General features: G+C 43.6%; 1 protein-coding gene across 10 annotated transcripts in view; it reads right to left on the reverse strand.

Moving 5' to 3' along the window:
- Window positions 1–2,491: 2,491 nt before the first annotated feature.
- Window positions 2,492–13,556, reverse strand: part of NXPE3 (neurexophilin and PC-esterase domain family member 3) — a 48,856-nt gene continuing 37,791 nt past the window's right edge. For all 10 annotated transcript variants that reach the window (XM_039518897.1, XM_039518894.1, XM_039518890.1 and 7 more), the window contains 3 exons: window positions 13,248–13,321; window positions 8,782–8,988; window positions 2,492–6,966 (listed from right to left, as the gene is read on the reverse strand). In XM_039518897.1, coding sequence (XP_039374831.1) covers window positions 6,416–6,966; window positions 8,782–8,988; window positions 13,248–13,321 — 832 coding nt within the window. In that variant the 3' untranslated portion in view covers window positions 2,492–6,415. The remainder of the gene's footprint in view (window positions 6,967–8,781; window positions 8,989–13,247; window positions 13,322–13,556) is intronic.

The raw sequence follows: 13,556 nt of genomic DNA on the forward strand, positions 1-13,556 counted from the left end.
CCCTAGCCGTTAGGAGAGACCAGTACAGATTCAAACTCCTTGAATCAAAACAAAGAGGGATTCACTTTCCCCCCCTCCCCTTCCCCTGAAAATCCAAACAAGGGAAGAAATCAATCAAGTTCTAAAAAGAAAAGATTTTATTAAAGAAAGAAAAAAAGTATACTATCTCTGTATTATCAGGATGAAAAAATACAGGGTCTAACTTATAAACCTGGAGAGACTGCCCCTCCCTCCTCCTCAGAATAATCAAAGTAACAGCAAACAGAAATAAAGATATTTCTTCAGCAAACACACAATTGCAAATGCAGAAATTAATTATAAGACTAATTCGCCTTTCTAATACTCACTATACTGAATAGAAGAAAATACTTCAGGAAACTTTGGAGAACTTGAAGAATATGTCTGGCCTCTCTTAAATCCAAAGAGAGAACGGCAATCCAAACAAAGGACACAGACAAAGCCTTCCCTCGACAGAGATTTGAAATTATCTTGTCCCTTGATTGGTCCTCTGGTCAGGTGTTCATCAGGTTACTGAGCTTGTTAACCCTTTACAGGTAAAAGATACTTTAACCCTTAACTATCTGTTTATGACACCTCCCCATCTAGTGTCCCATCTCCAGCCATTGGAGATACTGGTTGCTAGCCGTTGCAGATCAGCTACATGCCATTGTAGGCAGTCTCATCATACCATCCCCTCCGTAAGCTTATCAAGCTCAGTTTTGCAGGGCACAAGGATGTGTAGGGCACATGCACAGGTCAAACAGGCACTATTAACAAAAGTCTCCAGTCAAAGGTGCACGGGGTACAAGCACACCTGAAGTAGCATGCCTGTAAGGACATTACTTGACGAAGAACTAAAAAGTTTTCAGGTTTTTCCTTTTCTTGGACAAAAAATTTCAATTACAATTTTTCATCACAGGTTCTAAAAAACACCCTCAGCTGAAATAAGTGTGAGGAGCCCAGGGTTCTAGAACCATCTGCCACTGACTCACGGTACGACCTTGAGGAGTAACAGCAAATCACTTAACTCCACTGTGCTTCCATCTCCTTGTCTGTAACTTGGGGGAAATGATTCTTACCCGCCTTTTGTAAAGCATTTCAAAATCTTCAGATGAAGACCACCACGAAAGTGCTGGGTATTTTTAATTTTAAAAATCCCTGTTATTTTTAGATATTTACAATCAGGATTGGGGTTTAGGGTATTGGAAACAGTACAAAAAAAACAAAACAAAACAGTGCCTGCCCCAAAGTGTTTACAATTTAGAGATGTAAATAGATTGGGCATGAGAATAATACACACAAGCATGAGAATGGTGAAGAATTGTCTCAGCTATGTATTGCATTTTTTGTTCCCTTAGTTGTGGATAGAGGCAAGGAGTAGGCAAATAGGGGAAAGATAAATAGTCACAGCTTCTCACTTGACTAGCCATGATCAGTAGGCTGGGTTTTGTTGGCATAGCAGAGGTATGTGTTAATGGGCAGGAAGAGAAGATTGTGGCCATTTATATTTTATCAGGAAGTTTATATAACCGCTTCTCAAGGCGTAAAGCAGTTTATTTAGCTAATAAAGACAGAAACCATGAAGTAATTGATTTAAAAATATTTTATTACTTATTGTTGTAATTCTATCATTACTGTCAATATACAACAGGTGAGATCATTGACAAATATAGAGATGAAAACAGCACTGCAATTAAATTTTACTGGTTTAGAAGTATAGTGTCACTATTGTTAAAAATGTTGAACACTGGAAACTCCAGTTTTCTTACTTTCCTCTCAATCCCCATTCCCAAAGTAATAAAATACTAGTCCTTAACTTGAGTAAACTGGCTACTTTCTTATTTTAAAATTCATGCCCTAAAAGAAATTGGTCACAAATGTGATTGAAACCAATTTCAATTAGATTTTTATAAAGCAGAAATACCCCTTGTGGCAGTCTTTCACCCCCTTTTGAAACTGCTAAAATAGGAACAATTGCATACTGGATCCGTAAAGGGATTTAGTTTTTCAATTACTGTTGCTCCCAAACCAAAACTATCTGTGTCACCACATCATCTTGCAAAGGGGCAGATGCTCCTCTTTGCTGGTTTACACATGCTTATTTCTGGTACAAGAGAAATAACCACATCAACAAAGGCCCAGGTTAAGCTCCCATGCCATAGATCAGTTATCTGACAATACAATGGTTATGGTACACATGTATACATTTGAGATAAATGAAGGGTGGGCACCCAGCCAGCTAGTTAACTGTAAAATCCCTCTTGGTAGCTGTTCTCTACTTGTTTTACCCAAGGGTTAAAAAGTCCCCCAGGTAAAGAAAAGAAAGTGGGCACCTGACCAAAAGTGCCAATGGGAAGGCTAGAACTTTTAAAATGGGGGTGGGGGGAACTTTCCCTTTATCTGTGGTTGTTCTCTCTGGGCTGAAGAGATGGGGCTGCAGGAATGCTGTGTAAAGTTTGAACCAGATATGAAAATCATCAGATCATATCTAGAACTACTTTTAACAACCCAAATATGTAAGTAAATTAGGAATGTTTAGAAAAGGAGATCAGGTTTATTTCTGTTTATTTTTTAAGGCTTGTGGACTCCTGTGTGCTAATCCAGATGCTTTTGTTTACTTGTAACTTTTATGCTGAACCCCCAGAAAGCTATTTTGGGTCTTATTTTTTGGAATTGCTCTTTTAAAATCTAGCAAAAGCCTAAGTTCCAGATGTATTGTCTTCCTTTTTGTTTTTAATAAAATTTACCATTTTTAAGAACAGTATTGGATTTTTGGTGTCCTAAGAGGTTTGTGCATGGAAGCAGAGTAGAGGAGAGAAGTGAAGTGCTTGGAAATGGAGCTGAAGCACTTAAGAGCTGGAAAAGGCTAAGCTGGATCAACCAGGTAACCCTAACAGTCCTTCTCCAGGTACTGCTCCCCATTCCAAGAAATTCCCCACATACAAGGTAGGCAATGATACAGAGGCCTTCTTAGCAAATTCTGAAAGGGCCTGCCTTGGGTACAACACCCCTACAGACCAGTATATGGTGGAGTTGAGGCCGCAACTGAGTGGACCCTTAGCAGAGGTGGCAGCTGAAATGCCTAAACAAAAGGCCAAAATTATAATGGGGCTAACACCCGAGCATGCCCATCGGCAGTTCAGAGCCCTAAGGTGGAAATCAGACATGGCATTTTCCCAACATGCCTACCACATTGTAAAAAATTGGGATGCCTGGATATCAGAAGCAAGTGTTAAATCTCTGGAAAATCTGTCTCTCCTAATGCAAATGGAGCAGTTCTTAGAAGGTATTCCTGAGGAAAGCCCAAAACTATAATTGAGGTGGGGGAGATCAGAACCAAATGGGTGGAGGTGGAGGAGAAGAAGAAAGCTAGTAGAAGTTGGAGCGGATACCAGAAGGGGCAACCCGAGACAGCACCCCACCATCGGGGTCAGCCCAAAGCCCCACCTCCCAAGGAGGAGTCTTCCACACAGCCAGGGAGACCCCAGATACCCTTTCGTCCCACCACCCTACTCTCCAACCACCCACCTCACCCCAGTCCACAGTCAGCTGGGCGATGCTTTAAATGTAATGAGCTGGGGCATGTGAAGGCCAACTGCCCCAAGAGTACCAGCTGACTACAACTCATCACCCTGGAGTCCCACTGAGAGCTTCAGGCCCAGATGCCTCGCAAATGCCCCCAGAGTGAAGGGAAATTGAGTGTGGGACGGAGGAAGATTACTGCATGGAGAGACACTGGAGCACAGGTATCAGCTATCCACCAATCCCTGGGGGACCCCAAATTCATCAACTCAGAGGCCCAAGTGATGGTGCAACCCTTTAAGGCCAACTCTTAACTTGCCTACAGCCAAGTTGCCTGTCCAGTAGAAGGGCTGGTCAGGGATATGGACTTTTGCAGTCTATGATGATTATCCCATTCCCATGCTGCTGGGAGAAGACTTAGCCAACCATGTGAGGCTAACAAAAAGGGTGGGAATGGTCACTTGCAGCCAGGTTACACAGGCCTCCACACCTAACTCCATTCCTGAGCCTCCTACAGGAACCCAGCCAGAGGTGGTGGAACCAGACCTCAAACCAGAGTCTACGGCAGCAGTTGTAGATCCAGTTCCTGGAACTCTGCCAGAACAAGCCCAAGGATCGGAACTGGTGCAGCAGTCAGCACCAAAGCCCGTGCTTGCAACCCCACCAGGGTCAGGGGAGCCAGCACCAAAGGGCACCACAGAGCCTGCACCTGCAGCAGCAGCTAAACCGGCGCAAGAGGCTCAACCGGAGCCTGAAATACCACCTAGTGCACCAGCGGAGAGCGGTTCACAATTGACAGAGACAACCCCATCACCTGCATTGCTTCCAGTGGGACCAAGCCCAAGTCCACAACCCAGCAAGGAACTAATGTCTCCAGCATCAAGGGAACAGTTCCAGGCAGAGCAAGAAGCGGATGAGAGAGGGAGCTTGGACAGCGGCATGGAGCGACCACCGCCTCTCAGCTCTTCTAACAGGTCCAGATTTGTTATAGAAGGAGGTCTCTTATTCAAGGAGACTCTTTCTGGTGGGCACAAGGAGGACTGGCATCCTCGGAGACAGTTGGATTCAGCCTTGACAACATTGTACTACCATAAATAAAGGCAACAAAATCCCTACAGATCACGGATAACACACAACCTCTGCCAGAGAGGTTCCCACAGCACTGCTAGCATAGCTTCCTACCTTGCCATGCTGCCGTAAATCTGATGCTGGCAGCCAGGTGAATTTAATCTGATTTATGGGGTTTAGAAGCCAATGAGTGCCAAGCTAGTTTCACATCTCAAACTCTAAAGCTGAATCTTCTCCTACCTTGCTATGGTTTGTGATGAGGAGCAAGTAGAACACAGCTGCGTGTGTGACTCACTCCAGCATATTCATGGGCATGCTCTCATTACAGACATGTTGCACATGCACTGATGGAGACATGTCACTTGGGACTCTGCTCACACCTGATGCACAGCAACAGGGGAGCGAGACTGTGGCAGAGAAGGGCTACAAAAAGAGAAAGATGGCAATGCTCTGTTCCCACTGAAGTCAATGGTAGAATTCCCATTGGTTTCAATGGGAGCAGAGTTCTGAAGATCTCATCGCTAGTGCTTAATCTGGGAATTGAACTTTATCAAGCCAATAAATCAAAGTGGGACTTACACTGTAACCAGGTCCAATCAAAACAGGAAGCACAATGTGCAAATCTATTAACCCCTTCTCTAAAAGTGCCACTCAGCAATAAATTGTCAGCTGTAACACTGGAAGTTCAGGAGAGATTTACCAAGTATCTGTACACAGGGCAACACTGAAGGTATTTTGTACTCCATATAACTGGCAGATTTGGCAGCTACGAAAATGGTGCAAAGAATGCTCAACATAAAAGTGGAAGAACAAAGATCGGTCAGAGCAAGAATTTATAGTGACACTGTCAAGAGTTGTAGGCTCAAAATTTGACTCTCTCCCCCACCTTATCTGTTTGTGAAGTCCATGTAATTCTGTGTGTTCGTCCCCCTCAAAACAAATATATTCTTTAATATAAAACAGAAGCCCAGGTCTCATAAGAAGCTATGAAATAGTAAAACAGAGAGAGCACATGACAGGAGGGGAAAACAAACATTTTAATATCAGACTTCCAATGAGTTATTGCAGTGTTGTTGTTGCTGCAGGTGTAGTGCTGCACCTACTACTGGTGCTGGCTATTTGTATTATTTAGAAGCCATTCTGTAAACATTGTGGATGGTTGATTAATATGCTGTATCAATGCCAACACATCCAATAAATATTCTGATAATTCTGCAGGCTTTTTAGGTTGTGCTTCCTGGACTGATCCAGTGGTTTTAGGACATCCCCTTTAGACTCCTGATTAGGACTTTGGAAGAGGTATCCCCAGATTACTTCAATCACAGAAGCACAATATGTAACATATTTGGTTGTTCGAGATACCCAATACAACTTTGGAACAACCAAAGAAAGGCTGTTCCCAAACAATCCTTCCCAGGTTTCACACAGTACTCTGGATGGTGAGAAAGGACTTTGGGAACTGAATCAGTGCTGTCTGAATACTCATGCAGTGCAGACAGACAATTAATAAAGCTAATAATTTAAGTACTTCTGTAGTGAGTCTTGTAGTTTTGATTTAAGGAGCACCCTAGTAATCTGAGACAAATTACAAGGTCAAGAGGAACCATCCCTACAGGAAGATATAAAAATGGTCAGAATTAGTCCATTCCTCCTTACTGCCACTTGCAGTCATCTGTCTCCATGGCCAAACAACTGAGATCACATGTGGGAACAGTAACCATACAGTTTGCCTGTAGCTTCATTTTATAGCTCTGGCAGAGAATGATTGGTTATGCTACAGCAAAACATGATATATATGTCATGGGGCTCCTCTCCACCGATGGTGCTAAGTTTCTGAAGGACAAACGAAAGACAGGAATGCATCTATTTGATTCTTAATAATGATGTCCTGTGGATGCAAGATGTGTGGCAAGTAATGGGCCAGAGACATCTCCCAGGCGTCCACAAAGAACACAGCAATTCCTGAGAACATCTTCCTCATGATTGTGTCAAGCTGAAAGGAATACCAGTCACTGTTGAAGAGACTCACTTCTGGCCCAAGCTCCTGAACATTGGCTGTTCTGATGACCACCACAGTTTTGGGGCTGCGATCCAGCAGTAAAATGATGGACCTACGAATGTTCCTCAGTCTTCGGATGTACACCTCCACAGGGAAGGTGCTGAAGTGGGACCATATGGTTATGGCTATCACAGTGTTTCTTCCGCCTACAATGCCATTCAGCTCATTGGCAATGTAGCGTAGCTCGCTACTGAAGACAGTGGTAAAGCGAATGGGTGGCCCATGACAGCGGAACTTCAGCAGGACATTGTGCTTCAGGTCCACGGACATAAAAGGACCTAAGTTTTTAGGACTCCCAAGGTTAAATTCCACTAGATCTGAAACACAAGAAGAATAAAGATTTCCTCTCCTGCCATCTTTTACTATCCATAAATCATTTGGACAGTATGAAAGTTCTGCTAGAAAAGAATGTTTGAATAGGATACTAAATGCAGTTAAAAAACTCCAATGTTTGCTACGTGAGCACTGAAACATATACCCATTAAGTTTGGCATCTCTCTAAAGCTGAAATGCTATCAATGAAAAGCAATATCTTTGATTAACTTCAAATAAATTCTTTTTCTCCCCACCACCTTATAAATAAAGGGATTTTCTGAGCAGATTCTTTCCATCATAAATACGCCACCGCATAAAGTGCCAGCAGAAAGCCTTCTCTGCCAACTTTTAACCTCCATTTAATTTAATTAGCACTTCAGGAACTAAGTCAACTGTATTAAAATGATTTTCACCCTTTATCTAAATAAAATTGATTCCTTTATGCAGTTATGATGGTTAATTCAATTACCAGCTATTAAATTATGCCATCTAATAAGGAAGGTCAAAATTCTGAGTGAAATGAAAGAAGAAAGAGTCCAACACTGACCAACAATAATTGAAAAAGTTACATTACTGCAGGGGTGGGCAAACTTTTTGGCCTGAGGGCCACACTGAGGTTGCAAAACTGGATGGAGGGCCAGGTAGGGAAGGCAGTGCCTCCTCAAACAGCCTGGCCTCTGCCCCCTATCTGCCCCCCTCCCACTTCCCGCCCCCTGACTTCCCTCCTCAAAACCCCAACCCATCCAACCCCACTCCTTGTCCCCTAACTGCCTCCTCCTGGGACCCCCTTCCCTAACCACTGCCCCCGGGACCCCACCCCCAATCCAACCCCCCTGCTCCCTGTCCCCTGACTGCCCCGACCCCATCCACACCCTCACCCCCTGACAGGCCCCCTGGGACCTCACACCTAGCCAACCCTCCCTGTTCCCCTTCCCCTGACCACCCCCCCCCAGAACCTCCACCCCATTCAACCGCCCCCTGCTCCCTGTCCCCTGACTGCCCCCGGGAGCTCGGGGCCCCCACCCCTAATACAGCCCCGGCCCACTTACCATGCCAAGCAGAGCATGCAGAGCAGCATGTCTAGCTGCCATGCCGGCCGGAGCCAGACATGCTGTGCTATGCTTGGCAGGAGCACACAGCTCTGCCACCGTGTGGCGGCGTAGCTCTTCGGAGGGGGTGGGGAGAGCAGAGGAGGGGCTGGAGGCTAGCCTCCCCGGCTGAGAGCTCAGGGACCAGGCAGGATCCGGCCCGCGGGCCCTAGTTTGCCCACCTCTGCATTAGTGGAACATTGCAATTGCTACCACGTACATGTATATGTATATTTTTTTCTTACTATATGTTCCATTCTATGCATCTGATGAAGTGGGCTGTAGCCCATGAAAGCTTATGCTCAAATGTCTCTAAGGTGCCACAAGTACTCCTGTTCTTTTTGTGGATACAGACTAACAGGGCTGCAACTCTGAAACATGTCGTATATAAGCTACATCATGCCCCCTGGTGGTTGTATATTAACATGCTCACTTATCTCAAAGTAATAGAATTGGTCTTGATTGACGTAAGCAGAATACACTCCACGGTGCCAGTTTTGAGGGTGTATTGCATATATATTCGTTCACTGGGATTTGGCCCCATATATTTCCACTCTTTACTAAGGAATTTGGATGACTCGTCCTGTCAATAGCTATTTACTGAAAATCCATTTGCCATCCATCCTTCTTTATTTCTTCCATTATTTTGATATTAAGATTTAAAATCACTATGGAGTGAGAGACAAAGACTTTTTGAAAGCAATCTGCACAAAGCAAAAAAGAAATTACCTGGAACAAATGTGGTCAGATATTCAAACCACTGTCTTACTGTAGAATCGCCAAAGAAGTGGACTACTTTTCCTTGTAAGCATTTACTAATATCAGCTGTCTTGTTAAAATGATGGATCCAATGTGTTCTTGGCCTCCACTCGTCTTGGTAATAGTAACCCAAAGGGAAAACAGCTGGGCCCTGAGATCTGTCCAGATTGGCTGATTCTGGAAGAGGAAAATTATTCCAGATTAATACACAATTACAAAAATAAACTCTATAATTTTCATGGAAGTATATCCAACCGAGCAAAAGCCTCAGCCCTTATCCTAATGCAAAGTAGCATGACAAAGAAAACAGATTAAACACCTCAATCTAACACTTTTTTTAACTCCTGCTGCAACAAAAGACAGTTATAGGCATCTCTACCAGCTTCACCTACAGTTAAGTTAAGTACATTACATATACTTCACATTATAAAACCCCACTGTAAGTTGCTTGTAACTTTTCAGCCTGAATCGTTAAAGGATGGCAATGTCCCATGCAAGCTGTCTGCCTGAGGCTGGATTTTTTTTTTTTTTTATGTTTCAGCAAAAATGGTTCAATTGTTTCCGAGACCAAGATTAGGGAAAAATACATAGTTTCCCCATGTTTAAAAAAAAAAAATCTTACAACCATTTAGTTGATAAGCTCTAGAATCTCCATGCTTTATGGAATGGAACTGAAATCCAGATGAGGGGGGTTACCTTTGTCAGAGATGTGCCATGAAAAATTATCAGACCAAAACTGGACAAATTATAAGCCTTTGAAAAAATCTCAGTTTGCACATGTGCAGTAGAGACTTGTTTGAGTTTGCAGCTAAATTCTCCCAAGATACCATTCCTCACTGAGCATGCCCTATCCCGGGGCTGCAGTGATGGAGCTGCAATTGCTCCTCCCAGCTGTCGTAGGTCACTGTGGTACCAAGCATCAGAACTGAGAGCAGGGATCCTGTCTCTCATGTGTTCTCAGAGGTCCCCTTGATGGCTCTCAGTTAGCACGGAGAAGGAAGCAGCCTAACTCAAATACAAAATGGACAGGGAGACTGGGACAAGGAGGTGCTGGGATGGGGAAGGAGAGACTGAAGGGAACAGGAGCAAACAGGGTCAAGGTTGGAGGGGGGAACAAGGGCAAAAAGGTCTGTGCCCACTACAGCACACTTCCCTCCAGAGTGGACTAGAACAGAAGATTCCCCTGTATCACCATTTCTCCACTGTCAGCAAACACCTGTGAAACCCACTGGGCAAAGTCTCTCTCTCATCCCCCTCTACTGGCTGGCAGGGTCACAGCTAAGGAGGGGGCCCAGATTACCGGCCCAGCCGCATCAAATTTGAGAGGTGCTGCAACCTGGTACATGAGGTCTCAGATTGGATCACAAATTCATTCCAATTGCCTTTCACCCCAAAGCACCTTTGTGGCTGGCCCATATAAAGGATGATAACCTAATATTGCTGTCAGTTACTCCATTAGTTTAAGTGGCAGAGGTCACTTGTGCAGTGGACATAAGGTTCCAAACCTGAAGACCCATGAGGTGTCAATATTATGCCACATGATAGTACTGTTTTTTCAGTTTGTTTTTTCCAAAAAACTAGGAAGTTATATATAAAAACTGTTAAAACAACATTAAAGTTGCAAAGTCAAGCACTCAAGAGTTAGGAAATACTAACATTAAAGTTGCAAGGGCAACCTTAATTCAGCCCTCACGTGCGTATATATTATGTTGCAGTCTTTAATTACATGATCACATAGTATTCTTTCCACAGGACCCCTGCCTCAGTCAGCACACAAGATGAACTATACTTCCAGATGAATAAATGTTGTGTAGTGAAGGAAGATGTTGTCTGTAGGATCCCTGTATGATGCTGGCAGACCAGGTGCCAGCTCATATCTAGGCCCCTAGTCCTCATTGAATACTGACAAACTTATAGCTGGAAACCAATCTGGCTTACCTGTGTGTAAGTGGTATTAAAATAGATAGAGTTATAAGAATGTGTTTAGACTTTATGGAATCCTTGTAGGATGCTGCATGTATTACAATTAATTGTAATAGCTGCATGTTATAAAGTAACATTTAAATGTTGGCGCTATAACTATAAAAATGTTTGCTAAGGCTTTGTCTACCCCGGACGTTCGTTGGCAAAACTTTTGTTGTTTGGGGTGTTAAACACACCCCCAAACAACAAAAGCGTTACTCACAAACAGCGCCAGTGTGACAACGCTTTGTCAGCAAGAGCGCTCTCCTGCTAACAAAACTGCTGCCGCTCATCGGGGGTGGAATTTTTTTGTCGGTGGGAGAGCTCTCTCCTGCCAACAAACAGCGGCTACACTGCGCAGCTTTTAGTGGCATGGCTGTAGCGGCACGGCTGTGTCACTAAAAACTGCATAGTGTAGACGTAACCTAAAACTGTAAAATTAGTCTGAGGAGAGGTATTACCAAGTCTGAAATGCTAGTTCACCACAAGAGGTGTTATCTTCTCCCTGACAAAAGATGGTCTACAGACATCAGACAAACCATTGTGGACAAAAGACTTTGTAGATTGCTTCCCCACACCTCTGAAGAAGGTACATGCACAAGCCCACAGCCCATCACAGTTTGAATGCTGGAGGAAGGAAATAAAAATGCCTGTTCAGGAGAAATTGTTATTCCTATGCTGCTTGATTCTGAGGGGTGAGGATTTCTAAGCATAAACAAGGAGTCCCCAACTGTTTATCTTGGGTTAGCCCAAAAAGACACAGAGTTTACTTATTAGGGAAGTTTCTATTATCTTTTGAAATCTAAGATAAACTTACACACACACAAATGAGTTAATCTACTTTAATCTTATAAATAACTCTCATATGTTTCCTCTCAGTAATACGCCTTTAGTGAGTTTATTACAGGGGTGCCTACAAGAGTTGTCCTTGGTTTACAATCTAAATACAGCTGAGCTGAGGTAAACGACTGGTTCTTTGGGACTAGGAGTAACCAGATTACTGATTTGATTTTTGGTGTATGCGACCATCTATTACAAAATTCCAGCTTGCCTGGGTGCCAAGATAGACTGGAATGCCCAAGGAGACTGTCTGTGTCACCATGGTAAAACTGTTATAGTGGTTTAGGAGTTCATACTTGTTAATGGGTTGGAGAAATCTAATTACACAACATACAACCAGACTGGAGGTTTTGCCCTACCTCTTGACAGTCTGCCCTAGGGTGACCAGACAGCAAGTGTGAAAAATCGGGACAGCGGGTGGGGGGTAATAGGATCCTATATAACAAAAAGACCCAAAAATCGGGACTGTCCCTATAAAATCGGGACATCTGGTCACCCTAGTCTGCCCCGAGGTTGGCACTCACAGCTGTGAGCCACTCCAGACAGCCTGACATTTCCTTCATTCATTGCAGAAGTTGGAAGATGCACAGCGAATGAAGCAAGGAATTGCAGGAAGAGAAGGATGGTCTCATGATTGAGTCAGTTTTATCCCTGCCCTAGCCACAGAAGTCCAATTTAATGCTCATCATATCACCTAAACCAAATTTTTCACAGATAGTCACTAACTGTGTGTTCCTCATTTTCTAGTGCCCAGCTTGAGACCCTGGGTCTGAGTATTTGCAACTGAAGTCAATGGGAGCTGTGCAGTGAACGTATTTCAGGGGTGGCCAAACTGTGGCTCATGAGCCGCATGCGACTCTTTTACAGTTATAGTGCAGCTCTCAGAGCCCTCCGTCTCCCCTTCCCCATTCTCTGCCTACCTTTGGGGGAGCTTCTGCTCACAGGGAGGGAGGTCTTGAGGCTTCAGCCCCACAGGAGGTGCCCCAGTCTGTCCTCCCCCATTAGACCTTATGAGCCCATCTGTGACCCCCAGCAGCTCCATGCTGTCTGTCTCCACATCCCCCATGTCCTGACCTGGCCCGACAGGTGCTGTGAAAAAGGCACTGCAGGCTTCTCTCTTTTCCCTAGCTGGCCAGAGAGTGGCTGCTCTGTTCTAGCACCATAGCGCCCTCTGGTGGGCAAAAGGGAGACCTGCAGCAACTTACTGGCAGAAACTATTTTTGGGGGCGAGGGGAAATGAAAATATGCACAGCACATTAAATATGCACATGTGCAGTGGTGCAGAATTCCCCCAGAAGGAACAAACCCTAGTAAGAGTTTGTGACAGAGAGTGTAAAATCAACTGATGACTCTATTCCTAGACAACGCCTCTTTAAACAAAAGCTCACTGTTGTAATGGTTGTTTAGTTTCTACATTTATATGGCAAAGATTTGTAAACCTGTTAATACTTCCTCAATAAATAGTTTTTTAAAAAACAGATTTGCCATCTAATTCTATTCAATGCATAAATTAAAAAAATATTTTTGCCAAATAGCTGGGAAAACAGTCTCTAGTATTATTTAATCATGCCTGTTTCCCTTTCTATTGATTTCACTATGATTTACAAAACAATGATATTTTAAAAACACTTTACCTGTAAGTCCTAAGGGTTCTACAGTCACTGAATCAGGGCCACTGGGAAGTACTGGCACTTTGATATTCACATCACTTGAAGAACAATAAGAAAAATACAAATGTAATAAAGCAATGCTGGATATTCCAAGTTCATTTTTAGCATCAGTTTCTCCTAACTCATGTGCACACACTGCATAGGTGGTAAGATTTTTATTTTTAAGGCGCACTCTACTTTCTAGTGCTCCAATCAATAAGTATTAATCTTCTTGAGACAACTCTCTTAATCCCACTTAGCCAAAGCTTTAACATTTTGGTAGTCCTAGGATAT

This window comes from Mauremys reevesii, linkage group 1 (genome assembly GCF_016161935.1).
Source record: "Mauremys reevesii isolate NIE-2019 linkage group 1, ASM1616193v1, whole genome shotgun sequence".
Lineage (NCBI taxonomy): Eukaryota > Metazoa > Chordata > Testudines > Geoemydidae > Mauremys > Mauremys reevesii.